Raw genomic sequence first — 25,520 nt, forward strand, 5'->3', positions numbered from 1 at the left:
GTTTTATGTAGTGTCTGAAAACCAAGCTAAAGCCATCCTACATAATATAAAAAACATTTTATGAAAATATAACCTTGGTATATTGACTGTCAATACTCAAGTATGGTTTTCAGGTACTTTTTACACCTCTGCTCTGCCCAAGCTTTTTGTTTAAAGATTATAGGACACATGCATAAAAAATAATGAACTGCATGGATGAATTATTTTATCATAAACACTTTAATATTACATAAAAATATTGAATTGTTAGGTTTGATTTCATAGTACCAAGCATGAAAATCTATACTAGTACACCCAAAAAAATCAACACTGTGCAGAAGTGTATAACAGACATTACAATTTATACATCGTGGCAGATGCTTTTACAAAGAGACCTACTAAGCAGTCAAGCTATACTTCTGATCAGAACTGTAGCCTATGTGGGTTCCATGGCATCGAACCTCTCTGTGCTGCTAACCCAGTGCTCAACTATTTGCACTAAAAGACCTCTTTAGATTTAAGGCTAAAGGTGTAGTAATCTGTTATCCTGGTGTAGTAATCTGTTATAATCCTAGGTTGTTTAGGACCTTATTTATGGCATTTTAGGCTAGTGGGGCACTTTTCCATAATTCCATGTGCGGCAGAAGCACAGAAAATTTGGGTGGGTCCTCCCCCAGAAAAACCTTGAGGAAAAATGATGCAAGATTACCAGCAGCTTCAGTGGTGTAGTGAGAAAAAAACACATGAGTGGTAATTAGGGGCCAAGACCCTAAGTATGTGCACAAATAGTGCAAGTATGGAAACAAACGAAATGTAATGACATTTTAGTAATGAAATAAAATAAAATGAAGTGCGATGTATGTAGTACAACTTAAAGTGGTAAGTACAAAATGACATTCTGTCTTTCGTTGACACTTCTGACATTTGTCATTAACAGTGTTGGGTGTAACTAGTTACTAAGTAATTAGTTACTGTAATTTAATTACTTTTCCCTTGAAAAAGTAAAGTAAGGGATTGCTCTTATTTTTTCTGTAATTTAATTACAGTTCCTTTTGATGTAATTAAACTAAATACTTTGTGTAATATATGTGTGTGCAATAGTGGAATTGACATCAAAATGCAAAGTCTAACTTTAAAATCTGTGCATGTAAATGTATAATTCTCACATTTGTAATACTTTGGTCAGTTAATAAGAGTACTTTATGTAATTTTATATTATTTATTTGAATAAATTAAAAGAGCCGTTTCATGTCTATCCTTGAATCACTTAACTAATCAAGGATATAGGATATAGAAAGTAATTAGTAATAAGTAACTAAATACTTTTTGGAGAGAGTAATTTGTACAGTAATCTAATTACACTATTGAATATGTAATTAGTAACTAGTAATTAATTAGTATTAATTACAGAGTAACTTACCCAACACTGGTCATTTAATACCTGCGTTCGTGAGCTATTACTCTTTTATATTTTTTTATTACCCTTGAAAGCTGCTGGTTCTAGAAAGCCAACTGAGTGGCACACCTGATAAATTAAATTGCAAATTTGCTGGTTCGAACCTCATGTTGCGCATTTATACATTTCAATTTGCAAGTATGTGCACAAATGGCGCAAGTATGTCAACAAACGAAATGTAGTGTCATTTTAGTAATGAAATAAAATAAACTGCGATGTATGTAGTGCAACTTAAAGCGGTTTACAATACAAGTAAATACAGTGAAATAATAAAAGTGAGTGCAGGGTCCAATATCATTAGTCTTAAAAAGCTGGTGGGTGCTCATACAGTACAATGGTTCCGGCGCCCATGCATGATTTTATTATGTATTCCAGACCAAAGCAGGATATCTGGTTATTTTCTTGCTCTTGTCAATTCTCCACATACAGGCCTTGGTGTATATGGGCAATTCCAGCGTTATGGATGTGACATTTTCAGCCAAAACCTGAAATATAAATTCTCAGAGAATGTATTTACCAATGTATTAAATCATATGTCTATATTTTACCAAATCCCTGAGGATATACAGTATTCCAGATGTCCGAAAAATATCAGTCTAAGCATGTGTTATGGATGTGACAAAAATGGACACACGTATTTGAGAGACAGCATACTTTGCAGGTTTTCTGTAAATTAAAATGTGCAAACCAGAAGCAATAATACCCAACAAAATGGAGAAGGGATGACTCTTATAGACTACAAAATAGTTATTTTATTTCAATTTTCATGTACCCATTTAAGATGAATATTGACTGTTATGGATGTAACAGTTACCTGACACGAAAGACTATGCAAACACACACACGCGCGCACACACACACACACACACACACATATGAAATTAACATAAGTTCCAGTAATCATTGAAAATAGAAGAACATTTTTTCCTCAAGGCTGGCCATGCTGAAAAAGTCATTAAATCCAGTAGGTCTTAATCGCATAGCTGCGTGCAGATGTGGAAGTTTTTTTGTTAGGCCATTTACCACAAGTGAAAAATCTTTATCAATATTTTTATTAATGATTATTAACATTTATTACATGGTTCATTTGAATGCTTGATTCTGATTGGTCAGTCGCGACATTCCAAGGGTTGTTATTTTCAAATAACAACCGCTCAAAACTAATAACAACCCGGATGCTGCAAATCATTTTGAGAGGGGCAGTTTAATATTACACAAAAAGTAATTGTAAATATGTCTTTTAATAACATATTTAACATTATTTTTACAAATGATTAAACCAATTTGCCTGTTCCTGACTTTGAACGTCGTTTCTTACTTTAAAACCGTTTAAACGTCTTTTCCTCGCGGAAGGCCTCCATTCAGTAAAAATGAGCTAATAAAATAATTCAAATTCACATTTTATGTCTAGTTTTTTCTCATGTGGCAAGTAGCCATGTAATAAGCGGGATAATGTACAAGCAGCCGGCTGTTATTGCGAAATAACCCCATTCAGTGTTATACAAGACCCTCCGCTTCACGTCCTGATCACACTCTAGGGGCTTATTTCTGCGATAACAACCGGCTGCCTGTACATTATCCCTTACATAAAAATGTTACATATGAAATATTTTTTATTTTCTTGTTTTTAACTTGGCAAATGACCATGGTATAAGCGAGATAGAAGGCAACCATGTCTCCACATTGGGGATTAAAATCCTTTATGCCATGGTCTGTTTGAATATTTGATCCTGATTGGATGGAAGGTGTGCATTAAAAATGTTTAATGCACAGGTAGTTCCAGTCAGTTATAAACTAATGGGTAAAATAACGTCATTTTTACCTGTCTGATCAAAATTTACACTGTAAACATCAATAACAACTTTAATTCCGCTTCGCTTCGCATCGGTTGGTTCTTAGCCTCTAGGTCCTGAATTAAAATCCTTTAATGCATGGCTAGCCGTGGATTATCCCTTCCTTATGTAATAATTCCTTATGTGGCTGCTTTTTTTCAAGCTTAGGTACAGTTTCTAAGTATTGCAAACAATGAAACACTTCCTCTCACATAGTATGAAAACAAAATATGCTCTTTTTTAACAACTCTTTTTGTTTAATGTTTTTTTTTTAACTATTATATCATGTCACAGAACCATAACAAAAACACATGCTTGTCATTTCCACATTAAAGGTCTTTGCACATACAGTCCGAAATTTTCGTATGCGTTTTTCGTACTTGGCTCTTGTTTGTCTCTGAATTGTTAAAAAAGGCCACTCAAAATGCTTGACGAACCCGGTCCGAATTTTTTTATGACGGACGAAAATATTGGAAGCATGTGTAAATGTGATTGACACAACGTGAGGTCGTATTTATTTTTTTACGTGCGGAAATTTCGGATGCAAATTTCGGACTCAATGTGCAATGGGCTTTAACCTCAACTAATTCATGTACAGTAATCAATAAAAAGAGTTAAAAAAGCAAACAAAGTCTGTTTGACCATTGTTTTTATGATAGTATCAACAATACTCATTTAAAATCTACTCAAATGAAATCTAAACAAATTTAAAAAATAAAAAAGTTAAAATCTCCCAGTTTTGTTAAACTTTTGGAAATAGAGGTAAAAAGAAACCAGCAGTATCATTTTGATCCACGTCATTTGTTTTAAATTAAATATTAATCAGTGAAAATTTTAAAAATAGAACTATATTATGTCTACAAAGCTAATTTCAGATATTTCAACAAACACTTTCAAAAGGTTAACCTTTTGTAACCTGTAACCTTTCACTCAAGTGACCCTAAACCATTGAACAGTAGTGTAAATGTACAAGTACTAATTGTTTTATGTGTGTGTAAGTTAAAAACATGTAAGTGTTTTTTGTATATTTTCTAATATTTAGGAGTAAATCATCATATGGTAATAGTGGATTTCAATGGGTAATAGTGGATTTCAATGAGTAATAGTGGAGTTCAATGATAAATCTTTTCAAACTAATGCCACTTCCTCGTCATCATCTTCTTCATCGTCATAGTAGCGATTTCTCTTGATCATTTCCTCTACAGTCAGAGACTCCTCAGCCTCCTCACCATCACAGAAGCTTACAGAATCCTGGGATGTCATGGGGGCTTTATCTTCCACATGTGGGGAGGCCAATGTGTCCTGGCTGTTGAAGCAACTGACCGTTTCACCCTTATCTTTCATGCGATCTTTCAGAATCTCCCTTTTTACTTGTTGTGGCTCAGACTTTTTTGCTTGCAGCTCCGCCTCTTGTTTTGTTTGTTGTGACTCTACCTCTCTCTTTGTTTTCTTATGCTCAGTCTCCTTTTGTGCTTGTAGCTGAGCCTCATTTTTGCTTTGTGGCTCATCCCTCTTTTTTGTTCGTGGCTGTGTCTCATTTTTTCTTTGTTGTAGCTGAGCCTCTTTTTTCGTTTGTTGTGGCTTTTTTAGAATAGAAGGGAGCACCTTTTCTTTGCCTGGTTTGGCAGAATTCTCTTGAATTTGATAAGTGGACACGTTCTCTTTATATTTTACTTCATTTATTTTATTTATTTCACCTGTTAATTCTGCCTCAGTTTGCACATTGTTTTTCTCTGTTTTTTTCTTTGACAGTGAGTGAAGCTCCTCCAGCGATCCTCGTCGAGGTTTTTCAAAGGATTTTAGCTCATTTTGTATATGTTTGGAGATTTTCATGCTAGGTGCCACACAAAAGGGGCGGCTTCGCTCTTTGAGCGAGGAACTACGTCGCAGACCTTTCAGTTCTTCTCTTTTAGGGCTCTGATGAGCGGATGGAGTTTCTTCCTCTGGAGGCCACTTTGGTCTGAAAAGCTTGAATGGACCCTTTGCACTTTGAGTGGGTGGGCTGGAGAATTTAGAGATTTCTTCATTTTCGGCAGGTGGTGGCCATGCCACTCTCACTCTTCTTGTTTCTATTACAGTGGTTGTTGTATTTTTTATAGAGCTAGAGGCTTGACTTCTTGTATCCAGCACTGTGGTTTGGTCAGCGAGTTCTGACTCATTCACTTTAGGGCTCAGTTGCTCTGGAGCCTTCACCAACACAGGATCTGCCACTGGACATTTTGGCTTTTCACTTTTCTCTGATTCCTCTTTGATTGTTCGAGCCGTCCATAATTCCTTATGAGGCCGATGGCCAAAGCCCTCGTCATAGTTGCCCTTAGACTTAAAAAGCTGGCTGAAGTGAGGTTTACAGTAGATCTTACCATTTAAGGAAGCATAGGTCCCCAATCTGACCGGATGGAAGGCAAAAGAAAAAAGACAAAACTGATTTTTTTTTCGCAAGATGACTGACAATATTTGACATTTCTATTAAGTACTCTGTACTCTGTGACTCTTTTTGTTAATTGTACAACAAAAAACACACACGCACATACAGTATATATACAGCATATATATATATATATATACAGTATATATATACATATATATTATGGCAAGCCGTTCAGTAAATTAAAGGATTAATAATAATGTATGATTCGTTGAATATATGGAATGAAACTAGAACATATGGAATGAAAGTCTGAATATACGGAATGAAACTAGAATATATTGAATGAAAGTCTTAATATATGGAATGAAACTAGAATATATTGAAAGAAAGTCTAATGAAATTATGAATATACAGAATGAAACTAGAATATATTGAATTAAATTCTGAATATACGGAATGAAAGTCTGAATATATGGAATAAAACTAGAATATATTGAATGAAAGTCTGACTATACGGAATGAAAGTCTGAATATATTGAATGACAGGGCATTCTCATGAATTGCGTATAAATAACATGCGCGTTGCATTATCATGAAATACGTACGGCAAAGTTCGATTTTGCGTGCATAAATACGCCTATTTTTGCGTGCATATGATACACCAATTTAGCACGCGTGCATATTAACCGGCAATTTGTCGTATTAACCTGTCCCCTAACTCAAACCCTAAACCTAATGTTAGCGTGCGTGCATATTATAACCTCTACCTTAACCCAAACCCTAAACCTAACAGTATTATTTTAATTATTTCAGTGTTTCCTCTTCATGTACGTTTCAAAATGGCTGCTCTCCAGCGAGGTGCACGCATACATTGGCGTATTTATGCACGCAAAATCGAACTTTGGCGTACGTATTTCATGATAATGCAACAGCGTGTTATTTATACGCAAATCGATGTGAACGGGTTGTGAATGAAATTATGAATATACGTAATGAAAGTCTGAATATATGGAATGAATGTCTGAATATACGGAATAAAACTAGAATATATTGAATGAAAGTCTGAATATACGGAATGAAAGTCTGAATATATTGAATGAAATTATGAATATACGTAATGAAAGTCTGAATATATGGAATGAATGTCTGAATATACGGAATAAAACTAGAATATATTAAATGAAAGTATGAAAATATGTATTGAAATCTTTAATATATGGAATGAGTGTGTTAAATATATGGAATGAAAGTCCTAATTATATCGAATGAAACTCTAAATATATGGAATGAACTTGCAAAATTAATAAAACTTAGTTTTTCACAGTCGCTTTGGAGCATTTCTCGAATCATTCTTAAAATTAGCTAAATAATATGTTCATTTCTCAGAAAAATTTGTACAAACTGCACAACATCATAGACTTCCTGCAAAAGCGTGTAACTTATTCAAAATCCTTAGTTCATCTCTCAAAATTACATTTTTACATCAGTGAACATGTCAGTCCCATGAAAAGTCCTTGTGTCATTGTTTGTGGCTATCCTGATTTTGCCAAGTGGTTGATGTCCTTAGGGTAACATCATGTTGACACTGGGACAACATTTAAATCAATTAATCAGATTTCAGAAATAAGTTTACAGTTTAGTCTAAATTTAATCTTACAACCAGGATTAGGTGCTTCTAGACCATTGTTTTCCACTCATCATTGCCCTCTGATTTTAGGGGTAAGTTATGGTTAGGGTTGGGGTTTGGTGTAGGTTTAGGTTTGATTTATAAAAATGTTGTCCTTAGGTCAACACAATATGTTGCCCTGAGGACATCAACCACTTGGCAAAATCAGGTCAAGCCATTGTTTGTGAACAAGACAGTCAAAATGTTTAGCCATGTTGTCAATATAACGGGTGCTTTATTATTATTATTATTTTTTTAAAGTATTTTCGGATGTAAACTATGGCTTCAGTTTGTAATGACACTCATTGATAGTGCACAAGAATGACTTATTTCACTTTCAATAGTACAAAGTTATACGTAACTGTTAGCAAAAGATTGAACAGGATTCACTTTACACTTGTTCTGTTGGTCTGTCAACAAATTACACATCAAGCTTGAAAGTCACTGTGATGAAATAAATGCAACATTATTTTACAAAATAATGCAAAAAAAAAAAGATAAACATAGGAGAGACCCCTCAGGCAGTACTGTATGCAGTGCTGTATGAGGAATCAAACTACATATTTTCTACTCCCCCTTTGGCTTTGGGATGTCTTACTCTTCCAACGCAGAAGTAAAATGCAACGATATCCGAAATCACCACATGCTTTTGTAAATCATTTTGAAACAGACCCCTCTCCTCATCAGAGATGAGATCCTTGTGGAAAATATGTGTACAGTGTGTGTGTGTGAATGTGGACATATTTTTATATCCCGGGGGGACCTAAACCTGAATGCACACCAACACATGGGGACAAAACCGAGGTCCCCATGGGCACAAAAGCTTATAAATTGTACAGAACAATATTAAAAAAACATCTAAAAATGCAAAAAGTTTTCTATGATCTTTAGGTTTAGGGGTAGGGTTAGGGGATAAAATATACAGTTTGTACAGTATAAAAAACATTACGCCTATGGGCTGTCCCCACGGAGATAGTAAACCAGACATGTGCGTGTGTGCGTGTTGTATGAATGAAATAAATAAAAAATAAAAACACAAGATGGCGCTTTGATGACATCAGTTTCAATCATATTCATACTTTCATTCAATATATTCTATTTTCATTCCACATATTCATACTTTCATTCAATATATTCTATTTTCATTCCATATATTCATACTTTCACTCAATAAATTCTAGTTTCATTCCATATATTCAAGTTTTATTCCATATATACAACCAATCATATTATAAATACTTGAATTTCCTGAACGGCATGCAATAATAACAGTATATTTGTGTGTTAATATTAGTATATACATACTCATCCTTGATAAACAATGTCTTTTCTCTGCATCACTAGTGCAGCGACTGTTGCTCATGTTTAATAAAGGGATGACAGTGCATAGTTAATGGACAAAATGTACATGGATTGACTAAAAAGGTGACAAATTTGCCTTAAAAGTGTGATAAACACAAAAACACATTTAAAAAATGTATAATATTAGTCTGTCTTAAATTGAAGACTGATTTTATTCTGAAATAATTGTTTTTATCATTATATCACAAATACACATCATGTTTTATGGTTATAGGAATAGTTCACCCCAAAATTAACATTTTGTCATCTTTTGCCTTTTGCTCACCCTTCAGTTGTTACAAACCTGTATACATTTCTTTGTTGTGCTGAACCCAAATTAAGGCATTTTAATAAAAAATTGTAACTAAGCCGTTGTGGGTCTACTATGACGACATAGACCACTATGGTGGCCCAAAACAGCTTAGTTAAAAATTTAGATGACAACATTTTCATTTTTGGGTGAACTAATTCTTTAAGTTGTATATGAGAGGGTAAAATGATCACATTGTGCTCTCAATCTCTTCTGCATTGAGTGAATCTCTCATCATAACCTTCAGAAAAACTAAGAAAACTACAATGTTATATGCTTATATTGCATATGTGTGAAGGGCAAACTATCGCATCATGCTGTCAATCACTCTCTCCTGCACTGAGTGAACCCTTTAATTGTCTTTTACAATGTTGCCAAGTTCTTCCAATTAAAGTAGCTACAGCTGGTCGCTAAATGTTACTAGATGATGTCATACAGGCGATGACGCATCATGTTTGAAAGGGTCAATATATTTTAAATAACGTAATCTGAATTGTTATTGTTGTACTGTGGCAAGCAGTGCAATGCGCTCTGCAAAAGCTCTCCCTACGAAAAACTTGAAGCCAATGTATAAAGTTAATAAAGATTATTATCATCATTAAGGTAAAGGAAAATCTAGTGTTTTCAGTATTGTCGAACTGTGGCTCTAAATCTGTGAACCAAACCAAAATGTGGCATTGGTGTTTTGTTACACCTCTTGTAAGCACATGATTATTTTAACTTGTTACTTGCCTGTAAAAAGTGTTGTGAAAGGGTACTTCACAGTGAAGTTTACGAGCAGTCCAAGTAGTCCCACAACATAAGACTGATAAAATGACTTTACAGATTAAACAATACATTTAATTGAAGTGCTTAAGAGGAAAAAAATGGGCAAAATATCATATTGCGGAACAAATCTCATAAAAACCCCATAGACTTCCAGTGTGTGTTTTTGTATTTATAAACCAAAGTCAAACATGCTGTCTCTAAAGCTTACGTTATATCAAAATTACCTGAGTTTGGTACTGCAGAAGGCACAACAGAAGCAAGTCTTGTGATAAATCTGCTGGTCAGCAATAATTTTCTCCAGTGGATAAACAGTCTTTTGGCATGACACACAGCTCTCCTTGACAGGCACATAAAACTTCTGTCCAGACAAACAATGTTATAAACACCTCTTTAGCTGTGACGTTTAGTAGTAAATGTGTTTTTCATGAAACTACGAATTTTCTCATTCTCTTAAATATTATTCTCTCATGTTGTCCCAGCTGTATATGACTTCTTTCTTTAGCTGAACACATGACAGCATTTTAATATGAGATTGTATTTGTTTGTGTTTAACTGAATATAGAAAGCACAATGGTGAGTAAGCAATGAAATAATTGTCACATTTAGGTAATCTACTTCTTTTAAACATGCAATGATTAGCAAACGGTCCAGTGCTGAATCTCTGTCAAATCGATTCTATACTGACTGCATTGTTTTAGGTAATGTTAAATGCTACATGCAGTATCGTTTTCTCTATGTAGAGTTAAATGTTGTAGAATAATTATTCTACAATAATAGTGTTATGTAAAAGGGATATTTCACAAGCAAAACAAAATTTCCCCATGTTTTACTCACCCTCAACGCATCCTGACTGAATATGACTTTCTTCCTGAAGAATAATGCAGTCGAAGTTATAATACCACGTATCATTTTACTTCCAAGCGGTAGAATGGGAGTGAATGGGTGTCCACTTTTTGAATCTCCAAAAAGTGCATCCATTCATCAAAGAACTGCTCGACAATTCAATTCAATTCAATTCAATTTTATTTATATAGCGCTTTTCACAATGTGCATTGTTCCAAAGCAGCTTTACAGGAGAAAATAAGAAAAACTGAAAAACACAAAAAAGGTAAAACACAGCACAGTGCATGGTGTTTATAGAACAAGCAAGATTATTCTAGTAAATAATATCTAATAAATGCAGTCTCCCGGTGGTTTATTTAGCATATTTTGCATTAAGTGAATGCTTGGCTGAAAAGATGTGTTTTTAATCTAGATTTAAATTGGGAGAGTGTGTCTGACCCTCGAATAGTATCGGGAAGGCTATTCCAGAGTTTAGGTGCTATGTATGAGAAAGCTCTACCTCCTTTGGCGGATTTAGTTATTCTAGGTGTTATCAAAAGTACGGAGTTTTGAGATCTTACGAGAGCGTGATGGGTTGTAGTGTGGTAGAAGCTCTGTTATGTAGGTACACTTTAAAAAATTACACAGATATTTACTTAAAAATATTAAGGTAAAAGTATTACACAAAATATTTTTAAGTACTTTAAAGCATATTTTTAATGCAATATTCCACAAATAAATCAAGTAAAATTACCTAAAATATTTAAGCACGTCACATGATAAACTTTAAAAAATCAAGAAGAAATACTAATTTGAGCATTGGAGAAAACTTCTTGATCTTTTTAAACTTCAGTTTAACATTTATTATTGTTTATAACATATATGATGTACAAGTAAGCTGAGAGTTGACTCAGTACTGACACTAGCAGCATTACTGTTCACTGTGTGAAAAAACAAACAGCTTGAGCTCTCCCACAACCTAAGCACAAGCACCACTCTTCTGAAAGATGGTAACCACGAAACTCAGAAATACAAACAGAATATCTTCTAAATCGTAAAGACAACTGAACAATAAACACTATCAAGTCTTTCATTTTATTCTAAAGCACATAAAATATCACTTTTTCACAAAAATGAGTCTCCTAATGCTGTCGCATGCAGAGCATGCTGGGAACTCTAAATTCACTGCTCAGTTAGGGAAATTAACTTAAATAATTAATGTAGTTCCACCACAAAATAATTAAATAAAGATCCTTTATCCAATTTTACGTGGGTTGAACATGATAAAATTAAGTTGAATTCACTCAATTATTTGTGCATTTAGAATTCCAAGATATCTCTATCATTTTAACTTAAATTTTGGTTAAAAAAACAAGGACACAATTGTATTAAGTCAAGTTTACTCAATTAATTTCATGAAATCTACTACGACACAGAATCATTTTTTACAGTCTAGGGGCTAAACCGTTTAAGGCTTTATAAGTAATTAAAAGAACTTTAAAGTCAATACGATACTTAATGGGTAAAAAGTGAAGAGTTGATAACATTGGGGCTATGTGATCGTATTTTCTGGACCTGGTTAGAACTCTGGCAGCTGCATTCTGAACTAACTGTAGTTTGTTTATTGATGATGACACAGCTCTGTGGTCTTAACAAAGGTCTTCTGAAGCGAATCAATGCGTTTTAGGGAAATATGAATATTGATAGCGCTATTAACGTTGATATCTAGCTTTCGTTCCCTTTCTGTCGGTCTCTCGACGTCGTGTCGAACCGACAGATGGGGTTCGTCCCTGAGAACCAATCGCTTCCGACTACTTAGAAAAGGCCAATGAAAATCGGCGAATGAAATTTGCATGCCGGACTCCGCCCCCGGAAATCCGTGTATAAAAGGGAGACGGCGTGCTTCATTCATTCACCTTCTGTTCTTCGGAGCCTTCGCTTATGAAGATCAACTCTCACTACTACTTAGCAACTCCAGATTGCCGGTTCTACGACGTGGTGCAGCAGACGGTCCCTTCCTGTGGCGACTTCCCCTGGGCATCTCGGCGGTTCCAGAGGTGTTCGAGCTAGCAGACGGTGCCTCACCGTCTGCATTCTAAAAGAGCAAATTTCTCCAGCGTGGCGTGTCCCGCTGTTCTCGTGGGTGCAACACCCTCATCGAGGAGGGGGACGGACACGAGGTCTGCTTCCAGTACGCTGGGGCAGCCCTTGTGGATACGTCCTGCCCGCACCGCGGGCGGTTGACGATTCAGACGTTGCGTCACGGGAGGCTGTGTTCCCACGGGGCTCAGCCACCACCTTGTCTGCTTCCCGTTCCGTGACGGCAGGACTACGGCCCTGCCGCCCGCTACGGCGAGCAGCAAGTGTGATACGAGGATTACTGTGAGTGCTAATCCGTCAGCCACCGGCTCGTGGACCGTTCGCACCTCGCCTTTCTCGGCGTTGAGAGAGCTCCACGAGGGTAAGACCGACCCAGCGCATATGCAGGAACTCCGCGCCGTCACCGACCTCGCTCTACGGGCAACCAACGTGACCGTGCGGGCCCTGGGTCGGGCGATGTCCACACATGTGGTCCAGGAGAGACACCTCTGGCCAAACCTTGCACAGATGGGTAATGCGAGAAAGTCCGCTTTATCGACACACCCATCTCGCGAGGGGGGGCTGTTTGGTGATACTGCCGAGCCACAGTTCTCGACAGTAAAACGAGCAGACAGAGGATATCAAGTATGTCCTCCCCAGCCGCGACTCGACCGCCCTCTGGCCGCTGAGATCCCGTGCACCGTCTGCTTCCCAGCAGCCCTGGACCTCTTCGAGACATCGAAGAGGAGACCACCACCCCGTCAGCAGCCGCGGCGGAAGCCTAAGCGGCCCTCATGGGAAGACCCCAGGGAGAACGAGAATACCTTCGGGCCTGACCCCAGCCATTCCTTTGCTGGTGGTCGATCCGGGACGGTTCCTGCCCCATCCCAACAGCCCACTTCTAAAAGTTTTCTCCCTCTCTGGGCGTTTATCACAGCCGCTCTCACCCTCTACACAAAGGTGTTCGGCAACTCAACGTTGCGTCACGGCGAGACCCAATGTCGAGGATAATCAGCAGCCTATGCACTCTCAATCGACGGTGCGTTGTGCCACATCATCGTCTGGGTATTATCACAGCCGCTCTCACCCTCTACATGACGGTGTTCGGCAACTCGACGTTGCGGCAAGACCCAATGTCGAGGATAATCATCAGCCTAAGCACTCTCATTCGATGGTGCGTTGTGCTACATCATCGCCAGGCAGGTAAAACTGCAGAGCCGATTTCCTCTCCGGGGGTTCCCCCCACGGCGAGGGATCCGCACTGCCAGCCATCGAACCACCCCCGGGAGGTCGATGAAGCAGAACGTACCCTAGCCTCCCTGTCTCGGTCCCTGGGAGCCTGACAAGAGCTTCCCAAACCGTCAAGGTGACTACGGGATACGGTCCGTCTCGGCTACGCGATCCAACTCCCCAGACGCCCGCCCAGTTTTTCGGGGCATCCTCTTTACCTCAGCAGAGGCAAGGATGCCCCGTGCTTCGGGCCGAGGTCGCCACCCCTCTGGTGAGGAAGCGATCGTGCTCGTCCCTCTAGCCAAGATGTTCAACGGGTTACAGCTCGTACTTCATTGTCCCCAAAAGAGCGGGGGTCACTAGATCTGCATACCCTGAACAGGCACCTACTCAAGCTGCCGTTCAGGATGCTCACGCAGAAGCGCATCCTGGCATCTATCAGATGTCAAGATGGATTCATGGCAATCGACCTGAAGGACGCTTACTCTCATGTCTCATTTCTCCCTCGTCATTGCCCGTTCCTACGGTTCGCTTTCGAGGGTCAGGCATATTAGTACAGAGTCCTCCCCTTCGGTCTGTCCCTGTCCCCACGAGTCTTCACGAAGATCGTGGAAGCCGCCCTCACTCCCCTCAGGGAGAGAGGTGTGCAGGTACTAAACTATCTCGACGACTGGCTCATTTGACACACTCGTGAGATCTGTTATGTACACACAGGGACCTAGTGCTTCGGCACCTAGATCGATTGGGACCACAGGTCAACCGAAAAAGAGCAAGCTCTCCTCTGTGCGGAGCATCCTCTTTTTTGGTATGGAACTCAACTCTGTCTCCATTACAGCACGACTGCGCTCAGTCAGTGTTGAACTGCCTGGAATATTTCAAGCAGTCAGCGGGAAGAGGCTCCTGGGCATGGCATCCTCGATGATGGTGATACCCCTCGGGTTGATGCACATGAGACCGCTCCATCACTGGCTACAGAGTCGAGTTCCCTGGAGAGCGTGGCACACCGGCAGCAGGCGGATGGTGATTATGCTTTTCTGCCGACGCACCCTAACCCCTTGGTCTTCAATGACCTTTCTACAGACGGGGGTCCCTCTCGGGCAGGTCGAGACACATCAGGGTCGACAGACGCCTCCCTGCAAGGTTGGGGTGCCGTGTGCAACGGGCACGCACTGTCGGGGCGATGGACGGGCCCCCGCCTGCGCAGGCATATCAATTGCCTAGAGTTGTTGGACGGACAGCACAGCTGCTGTAGTGTATTAAACCGCCAGGGTGGCGTTCGCTTACGGCAGCTAACATGACTCGCCCGACGTCTCCTCCTGTGGAGTCCGCAGGTGAGCAGATCCCTGCGAGCCACACATATCCCAGGTGACCTGAACCAGACAGCCGATGTGCTCTCTCGTCAGTTGACGCCTCGCGGAGAGTGGCGACTCCACACCCGCGGAGCCAGCTCATTGGGTACAGTCCGGGCAGGCTCAGGTAGACCCCTTCGCCTCCCTGGACACCACACCCATTGCCCGCTAAGGTACTCCCCCGCCCGAGGCCCCCCTCGGCACGGATGCTCTAGCGCACAGCTGGCCGTGGGACAAGCGGAAGTACGTCTTCCCCCCAGTGAGCCTCATTGCACAGACCCTGTGCAAGGTCAGGGAAGAGGAGCATCAAGTGTACTAGTTGCGCCATACTGGCCCAACCGGACTTGGTTCTCGGAGCTAATGCTCTTGACGACAGCTCCCCCCTGGCCGATTCCCCTGACGAAGGACCTGTTTTCCCAGGGGAAGGGCACGTTATGACATCTGACCTCTGGAACCTCCATGTCTGGCCCCTGGACGGAACGAGGAGATCCTGAGTGGCCTACCCCCTGCGGCGGTTAAGACCACTACTCAGGCTAGGGCCCTGGCCACTAGGCGACTATACGCCTATAAGTGGTGCCTCTTCTCATCCTGGTGCTCTTCTCGAAGAGAAGACCCGCGGATTTGCTTGATCGGGTACGTGCTGTCCTTCCAGAGACTCGAGAGTAATCTCTCCCCTTCCACACTGAACGTGTATGGAGCCGCTATTGCCGCTCATCACGACTCAGTTGCTGGTAATCTCTAGGACAGCACAACATGATCATTTCGTTCCTAAGGGGCGCGGGAAGGCTACCGCCTCACCCGCGCTCCGTACCCTCTTACGAACTTGATGCGGTCCTGGAGCCCCTCGGAGATGCCGCTCTTTATCACCTCAAGATGAAGACAGCTCTCCGGATGGCGCTCAAGAGGGTAGCGGACTTAAAAGCATTCTCCGTGTCCACAGATTGCCTAGAACTCGGGCCCGGTGATTCTCACGCTATCCTGAGACCCCGGCCCGGCTACATGCCCAAAGTTCCCACCACTCCCCCTACACCAGGTGGTGAACTTACAGCCACTCCCCACCGGGGAGGAAGACCCAACCTCATCCGTGTTGTGTCCAGTATGCGCATTGCGCCTCTGCTTGGACCGCACAGAGAGCCACAGGAGCTCTGAGCAGCTCTTTGTCTGTTTTGGAGATCAGCAGGGAGGGCTGTCTCAAACAGAGATTGGCGCACTGGATCATGGACGCCGTCACTGTGGCATACCTGTCCTAAGATCGCCTACGCCCACTGGGTGAGAGCTCTCTCCACATGGAGTACAGCCTCCTCGTGGGCACTGGCTCGAGGCGCCTATCTGGCAGACATCTGCAGAGCTGCGGGTTGGGATACACCCATCACCTTCGCGAGGTCCTACAGCCTCCGCGTAAAACCGGTATCGGCTCGAGTCTTGCAGGCACCAGGCAAGACTGGCGGCCGGTAGGGTGTACGCCTATGACAGTACCTTCCCCCCCTTTTTTCCTAAAGGGGTCAGCATACTAACTAGACTCCCTTCTTCCCCCACTGGGTGAAGAACAGGCACTCCATCCATCACTAGCAAGCACATCCTGCGGGCGGGCTGGGCAGAGCAGCCCTGCCCCTTAGGCCGGGTATCTCCCGAGTTATTCGCAAAATAGCTCTAACCAAACCTAGTGCTACCAGACGTTGCAACCCCCCAGTAGAGCGGTTCCGTCTGATGTATCCTCATGCTGGTTCCCACCTTGGTAACCCATGACCTCTCCCTAGGTGGACCTCCATCTCGCGGTTAACTCCTTCAGTCCGCACTTTCTTCCCATGAGCTCTCCCCTATCGGTGAGACCATGTTGGTATCTCCACTAGACTCCTCCCTGCGGTAGGAAGTGGTCTCTGTAGCGCATCCCCCACTTGAGGAAGTAGCGCTTACCCAGTGGCCTTACGGTACCGGGAGGCTTCTCGCTGTTAGAGAAACAAGGCCGCCTGTGAGGCCGAAGGCAGGGGCCTTCCCACCTTTCAAGAAAGCTCTGGGACCCCCTACCTACCCACTGGTAGGTTACAATTTCGCGTAGCGCTCACGGCTGACATGCCCAGGCCAGTCACCGTCGCTTCGCTAGAGATTGTGACAGGGCACAGTGTTAATGCGTTTTCCATAGGAACCCCATCTGTCGGTTCGACACAACATCGAGAGACTGACAGAAAGGGAACGTCTCGGTTACGGATGTAACCTCGGTTCCCTGATGGAGGGAACGAGACGTTGTGTCCTCCTTGCCACAACACGTGCTGTCCACTGCAGCAGTCGTGAGAGGTCTCAGGCTCATCAGAACTACGGTGAATGAATGAAGCACGCCGTCTCCTTTTTATACCCGGATTTCCGGGGGCGGAGTCTGGCATGCAAATTTCATTCGCCAATTTTCATTGCCCTTTTCTAAGTAGTCGGAAGCGATTGGTTCTCAGGGACGAACCCCATCTGTCGGTTCGACACAACGTCTCGTTCCCTCCATCAGGGAACCGAGGTTACATCCATAACCGAGACGTTTTCCCTCTGCTGCGCGTGAACCTGTGGCATGTTTTTCAGGCAAATGATGGTCATGAAAGCTCCTGCGCAGAGGAGATGAACTTCTTAACTTAACTTAACTTAAGTCATCGGAACTCACGACAGGCCTGCGTCATTTGCCGGTAAAACAAGCCTCAGGTTCACGTGCAGCCGAAGGATGACAGAAGCTAGACATCAACGTTAATAGCGCTGTCAATATGGATATTTCTCTTAAACTAACGCATCGATCAGCTTCAGACCTTTGTTAAGGCCACAGAGACGTGTCGAGCAGTTCTTTGATCAATGGATGCACTTTTTGGAGCTTCATAAAATTCGACACCCATTCACTCCCTATTGCTTGGAAGTAAAATGATATGTGGTATTATAACTTCGACTGCATTATTCTTCAAGAAGAAAGTCATATTCAGCCAGGATGCCTTGATGGTGAGTAAAACATGGAGAAATTTTGTTTTGCCTGTGAAATATACCGTTTAAGTTATACTTTTAGTAACATATTTAAGGTAGTTTGGTAGAAAGTAATTTTCACGCTACTTACCTTAGTCGCTTTTGGCAGATCTTTGTTCTCTGATACTGGAGCTGCTGTGCAGGAACTTGTTGTGTGAACATGTATTCCTAAAGGACATACAAATACATGACAGGTCCAAAATTCATGTATACAACCTCATACTTTAACTACCTTTCGACATTACCTTAAACCAAAGTTTAAGATACAATTAGACATCAATGCCTCAGACACATTTTAAAAAATCAGCTCAAGGCTTCATTACACAATTACAGAGGGAGAACAATACTCACCATTGGCCTTTGGACAGGTTGACTCTGGAAAGGTGTTCTGTTTAAAAATCAAAGAACAAGATAAACTAGATACAAACAAAAAAAGTTGTAGATTTAAGTTAGAAGGTATGTTTAGTAAGCTTAGTAAAGTTAGACTGTCAGAGAGATGTGTTGCCACCTTTTTAGAATGATTTAGCAGTAACACTTAGGTATAATGCATTATGAAGGGTTATTAAAATGTATGATGCATTATGTTCATTCATGATGTGTGTTGTAATACACTAAATGGGTAACACTTTAGATTACAGCCCGCAATGTACTGCATAATTAAACAGAATTTACAGCGTAACTAATTGTAACATTAATGTATGTCTAAAGAACATACTGTATCTGTAGGTAAAAGGGGACAAATCGCAAAGTTTGGGGAATAAAGAAGTCAGAAAATTAAAACATTTTTTAAACTGTAAGTATTTTAAAAGTAAAGGTCTTTGCACATACAGTTCGAAATTTTCGTATGCGTTTTTTCGTATTTGGCTCTCTGTATGGTGTATCTGAATTGTTATAAAAGGCCACTCAAAATGCTTTGAATTTCGGACTCAATGTGCAATGGGCTTAAGGGGTAACTATTTTAATTTAACGTGGTATGCATGACCTGCAGAATGCTATACAACAGTCTTAGGGTGAACACACACTACATTTTTGTAATCACAATGTACCCATAAATAAGATACTGTGGACATTAATTAAGCACAGGGTTCTTATTTTATTAATATAGCAAACATGAAATAAGGGGAAATTATGTGTTCAATTTTTGTGCAAGCAAACCATGGCTACAATAACTGAAGCTACACCTTCTTCTTTGCATTTACATTTGGGCGGCATCATGCAAACATTATCACTTTCTGACGTAGAAATGTGGGGCGTGATTGATCGAGGTGTTTTAGACAGATCTGACTTAGACTCCTGTTTGCTGTGGATGCGTGGTTTGAGTCGGAGCTCAGTCAAACTGATTTCTAATTCACTGTTCATTTTTATTATATCTTAATTATTATTTTATAGCGGTACAACTTATCCTAAAGTGTTTCTTATATCATGATCATCCTAAAACGCACCGATAATTACCATCTTTATCCTGACATTCTAGCGATTACTTATTAAGTACTGTTCTTCGTATTGTTCTCTTCGTATTGTTCTCACTGATTACACTACAAATGGCAAATGTTTTAGACGTGTGTATGTGCAGATGAGGACACATTCGAGCTACAGTCAGAACACTACATTTAAATGGAAACAACTCAAAATTATTATAACAATGACAAAATTGAGTTTTGGGTGTTTTCACACTCCCTAAGTAAAATGCAGGAAAAGTTACTTGTAACGTGCTGTCCAAAACGTGAAGTAAATAGACTGGATCTGTTATGACAGAACCACGTGAGACTCAAGTGCGGGGAGAACAGAGCAGTTTATTGATTAAAGACAATGAGATAACACAGTGCGGAACCAGGCCGCAAGCGTCCCCGTCCAAGGCAGGAAGATGTTGAGTCCCTCCGGGAAAGTGGATCCAGCGAGGAGAGTCGAGGGTACATCACCGGTGCTGGGATGTGGGCGGTAGCGCCTGGAGACCTCACTCGACCCGTAGTCTGCACTGGGAATCTGGGGGGGAGCTCCGACGGGAAAGGTGGTCTTTGGTCCTCCCAAGGATAGTCGCCTGAGCCTGGCGACAGCTGACCGGGACGCCAACAGGAACTGCCGGAGACAAGGAGAGAGCGAAAGCAGCGAGGGAAACAGGAAGGCGGTAAGTATTCTCTGAGCATGGAACAAGACACGACAAGGACTATGGCTGAGACTATGACTTGGATATTTAAAGTGACAAAAACTACAGACGAGCCGCAGCTACGCCTGGGGCAGTCTGGGCTGACTAAACGTGCAACGAACAGACACTGGACAAGAGACACTGAGGGCAATATAAAGGGAACGTAACGAAGGGATGATAACCAGGTGTGGAGCAATTACCGAAATGATATCGCATGATGAGTGAAGTGATAGCAGGTGTGTGGGCGCAGAGTGGAAAAACACCAGTGTAGGGAAGTCTTACGGAGAACACGATGGTGGGGAGAATGACACGGACACAGAGCATGCGTTCAGCCGACAGCTAGGCGACTACCACGTGCTCGACAAAAACCAGATGATGCCAGATGATGCACCGACCCGGACCGTGACAGTACCCCCCCCACCAGCGCCCCTAGGCGCTTAAGGGGGAGCTCACCTCATCTCTGGTGGAAGTCCACGATCAGCGACCGGTCCTACACATCCCGCGAGGGAATCCACGATCTCTCTTCTGCGCCATAGCCCTCCCAGTCCACCAAATATTGAATGCCCCTGCCGCGACGGCGGATGTCCAGGAGCTTCCTCACCATATATACTGGGACACCATCCACCAGCCGCGGGGGAGGGGGGTGGCCGATGGCCACCAAAACCGCTGGCTTACGGAGGCCAGGGTCCCCTTGATTCCTGGATGGCCGGCCAGCCTGGACGAATGACACCACTGGAAGACCTCCGGACGCAGCGGAACGGGAACGAACAGCCGACCCGCCGGACACTTTCCTGGCACTTGCACCCTGCGACTGGCCTCTTCTACCCGCCTCTCGATATCCCAGACTAGAGCTCCGATGACCCTCTCCTCGGGGAGGATGTGGTCGACGGGTCTCTCTCTGTCCGAATTCTCGAACAGGCGAGAGAGAGTGTCCGGCTTGATATTCTTAGATCCGGGCCGGTACGACAGGGTGAAGTTAAACCGGCCAAAGAACAGTGCCCAGCGGGCCTGCGGCGAGTTCAACCTCTTGGCAGAACGGACATACTCGAGGTTCTTATGGTCCGTCCAGACCAAGAAGGGCTGCGTCGCTCCTTCCAGCCAATGATGCCATTCTCCCAGGGCAAGACGCACTGCCAGCAGCTCTTTGTTGCCGATATCATAATTCTTGTTCTGCAGGGCTGAGGAGATGGGAGAAAAAGGCGCAGGGATGCACCTTACTATCATGATCGGCATGCTGGGACAAGACTGCGCTTACCCTGACATCGGACGCATCGACCTCGACATTAAACTGATGATCGGGATCTGGAAAACAGAGCACAGGTGCAGAGACAAATCGGGACTTAAGTTTATCAAAGGCTACCTGTGCGAGAGAGTTCCAGGAGAACGGGATCTTGGTGGAGGTCAACGTGGTGAGCGTTGCGGCCACTTGTGTTAGTGTGTAGTTTAGTTTAGTGTGGAGTGGTGTGGGTGACAGTGGAAAGCGGCAGCCCCGTCAGCATCACGGCGGAAATGGGTGGATGCAGGGGAATGGTGGGAATTCCCCACTCCCTGGCTCTGGATCTGTCCAGAAAATTCCCCTCAGCACCGGAGTCGATGAGCGCCCTCCCGGTGTGGGTATGAGGGCCGTAGGTGAGGCGGAATGGCAGTGTGGTGCGTGGAGTCGAAGAGGTTCTTGTGATGGCGCTGGCTTTTGCCTGACAAAGTGCCACGAGGTGGCCCGCCTTCCCACAGTAAAAACAGAGACCGTCGATGAGATGTTGTTGCTTTTGAGCCGGAGTAAGGCGTGAATGTCCAATCTGCATGGGCTCGGGCTCTGGCGGCGTTTGGTGGGCGTCGCTGACGTTCCGGTCAGACTCGCGGCCGGACTCCCGGTTAGGTTCACGGCGGCGCCAGGCGGGAGGGGAGGTGTAGCGCCAGGGGCGGGCATTAACACGGCCCTCGATCCGCATGCAAAGGTTAATGAGGTGGTCTTTGGTCCTCCCAAGGATAGTCGCCTGAGCCTGGCGACAGCTGACCGGGACGCCAACGGGAACTGCCGGAGACAAGGAGAGAGCGAAAGCAGCGAGGGAAACAGGAAGGCGGTAAGTATTCTCTGAGCATGGAACAAGACACGACAAGGACTATGGCTGAGACTATGACTTGGATATTTAAAGCCTGGGGCAGTCTGGGCTGACTAAACGTGCAACGAACAGACACTGGACAAGAGACACTGAGGGCAATATAAAGGGAACGTAACGAAGGGTTGATAACCAGGTGTGGGGCAATTACCAAAACGATATCGCATGATAAGTGAAGTGATAGCAGGTGTGTGGGCGTGGAGTGGAAAAACATCAGTGTAGGGGAAGTCTTATGGAGAACACGAAGGTGGGGAGAATGATGCGGACACAGAGCACGCGGTCAGCCGACAGCTAGGCGACTACCACCTGCTCGACAAAAACAAAACACTCCCCGTGCCAGATGATGCCCCGACCCGGACCATGACAGGATTTAAGTTCAGCATCAAAGTAATTTAATAAATCCAATTCAATTGTAATTATTTTCTACCGTAGATCACGGTGAACTGTCTATAATCATTAGATCATTAAATCAACAACATGCATGCTAGACAATATACCAGGAGTCTTCAACTAAAATCACTTGAGGACCAGTAAACGAACCCTCATTACCAGCCGAGGTCCGGATAATTAAATACCTAAAACCATGAATTGATGGTTTTTGGCAGACCAAAGAAATAAACATGTCTTTTCATATCTTTTCAGGGCCGGCGGGTAACGACTGAGGTGCCCTTGAGCAAGGCACCTTACCCCTAGCTGCCCACTGCTCCGGGTGTACGTGTGTTCACGACTTGCTGTGCGTGTGTTCACTACTCTCTGGATGGGTTAAATGCAGGGTCACATTTCGGGTATGGGTCACCATATCTGACTAATAGGTCACTTTCACTTATATCGAATCTACCTTTCATATATGAAGTACTTGACAAAGTAGTTTCAATTCAATAATGTTCCTTCCTCCAAAGGAATGACTTCAATTAAGAATTTCAGTCCAGATTTAGAGCACATCACAGTACAGAGACTGCCCTGATCAGAGTTACAAATGATCTGCTTTTGGCGTCGGAACGTGGCTGTATCTCGTCATTGGTGCTGCTAGACCTTAGTGCTGCAATCGACACCATTGACCACAGCACATTCTTACATAGACTTGAAAATTACTTCGGCATTAATAGAATAGCTTTGAAATGGTTTAAATCTTACTTATCTGACTGTTTTCAATTTGTAGGAATATATAGATAGATAGATAGATAGATAGATAGATAGATAGATAGATAGATAGATAGATAGATAGATAGATAGATAGATAGATAGATAGATAGATAGATAGATAGATAGATAGATGATAGATAGATAGATAGATAGATAGATAGATGTAGCGCAAAGTAAAAATAAAAATATAAAGTGCAGTGAACAGATAGAAACATATAAGGTGCTTGGAGACTGTATTGTTATCAGAATCAGAATCAGAATCAGAAGAGCTTTATTGCCAAGTGTGCTTGCACACACAAGGAATTTTCTTTGGTGTTGGAAGCTTCTAGTACAGACATTCAACACAATGACAATACAATATAATACGATTTACAGTCTAAAAGATTCTAAATTGTGCATATATAAAATAAAGACTATTTTACAGAAAATGGGGGATAATAACATATTATGACCAGAGTTTTAGCTGTTATTGTACAGATATATTATAATGAGGTGATAATAAACAATGAGGTGTCACGCAAATCACAAGTCCAGTACAGTGCACCACAGGGCTCAGTTTAAGGGCCTCTTATCCTCGTGCTATACATACTACCTCTAGGAGACATAATAAAGCATCACAGAGTTAGCTTTTACTGCTATGCTGATGACACTCAACTTTATATTTCTTTATATTATATTTATATTATATATATATATTTCTTATATTTTTTACATTAATCTACACTCCATGCACAATAATGACAAAACAAAAAACTGATTTTTGACAGCTTTGCAAATTTATTAAAAATAAAAAACAAAAATAAGTACATTGCATAAGTATTCATACCCTCAACTCAGAAAATGGTTATAGCGCCTTTACACACTCAAATCGTTTTGGGTATGATGTGAAAAGCTTTACACATCTGCATTTGGCAATTTTCTGCCATTCTTCTCCTCAGATCCTTTGTCAGGTTGGATGGAGATCATCAGTAGACAGACATTTTCAGGTTTCTACAGAGATGTTCAGTTGGGTTCAAGCACTAGCTGGGCCACTCAAGGATATAGACAGAGTTGTCCATAAGCCACTGTAGCGAGGAAGGCGGGACGAGAGCCGTGGGGCAGGAAGGCGGGGCCGGTGGCGTGAGGGATAATGAGTATCAGCTGTACGTGCACCGGTCCCGCATGCCTCACGGGGAGCTAGGGAGCATAAGAGGATGAGCGACGGGACTGGCAAGGAGAGAGGACCGGGCCCGGAAATGTTAAGTTTTATTTATGTTTGTGTGGCCGGCAGTCGACCGTGTTATTGTTTGTTTATTTTTGATTAAAGTGTGTTAAATGTTTGCCGGTTCCCGCTTCCTTCCGTCCCTACATTGAACTTTGCTACAGCCACTCTTTCATTGTTTTAGTTGTGTGCTTAGGATCATTGTCATGTTGGAGAATGAACCTTCTGCCCTGTCCGAGGTTCTGAATGTTCTGGGCTAGGTTTTCATGATCATTATCTCCATATTTTGTGTACAGTCCCTGAAGCTGAAAAACACCCCCACATCATGATGCTGTGTCCACTACACTTTACTGATAAGACGGTATTGTACAGGTGTTGAGCAGTGCTTATTTTTCTCCAGACATGATGCATGAATCTGAGATTCATCAGACCAGAATATCTTGTTTCTGACAGTTTGAAAGATTCGTTAAAGTATGTTTTTGCATATTTCAAGTTTCCATGTATCTTCACTGAGCAAAGGCTTGAGTCTGGCCACTAAGCCATAAAGCCCAGATTGGTGGAGTGTAGCAGTGATGTTTGTCCTTCTGTAAGTTTCTCCCATCTCCATATATGATCATGGAGCTCAACCAGAGTAATCATCAGCTTCTTGGTCACCGCTCTAACCATGACCCTTCTACATCGATGGCTCAGTTTGGACAGGAGGTCAGCTCAAGTAAGAGATCTGGTGGTTC

At 42.4% G+C, this 25,520-nt stretch overlaps 1 protein-coding gene across 3 annotated transcripts in view; it reads right to left on the reverse strand.

The window, feature by feature from the left end:
* Nucleotides 1–233: 233 nt before the first annotated feature.
* lima1b (LIM domain and actin binding 1b) overlaps nt 234–25,520 on the reverse strand; it is a 153,101-nt gene continuing 127,814 nt past the window's right edge. For 2 of the 3 annotated variants that reach the window (XM_057362653.1, XM_057362652.1), the window contains exons 8-11: nt 18,537–18,573; nt 18,277–18,353; nt 9,945–10,078; nt 234–5,653 (exon numbers count right to left, since the gene is read on the reverse strand). In XM_057362653.1, the coding sequence (XP_057218636.1) occupies nt 4,396–5,653; nt 9,945–10,078; nt 18,277–18,353; nt 18,537–18,573 (1,506 nt within the window). In that variant the 3' untranslated portion in view covers nt 234–4,395. The remainder of the gene's footprint in view (nt 5,654–9,944; nt 10,079–18,276; nt 18,354–18,536; nt 18,574–25,520) is intronic. The other variant, XM_057362654.1, reaches the window with a different exon arrangement.

Source organism: Triplophysa rosa, linkage group LG20 (genome assembly GCF_024868665.1).
Source record: "Triplophysa rosa linkage group LG20, Trosa_1v2, whole genome shotgun sequence".
Classification (NCBI taxonomy): Eukaryota; Metazoa; Chordata; class Actinopteri; order Cypriniformes; family Nemacheilidae; genus Triplophysa; species Triplophysa rosa.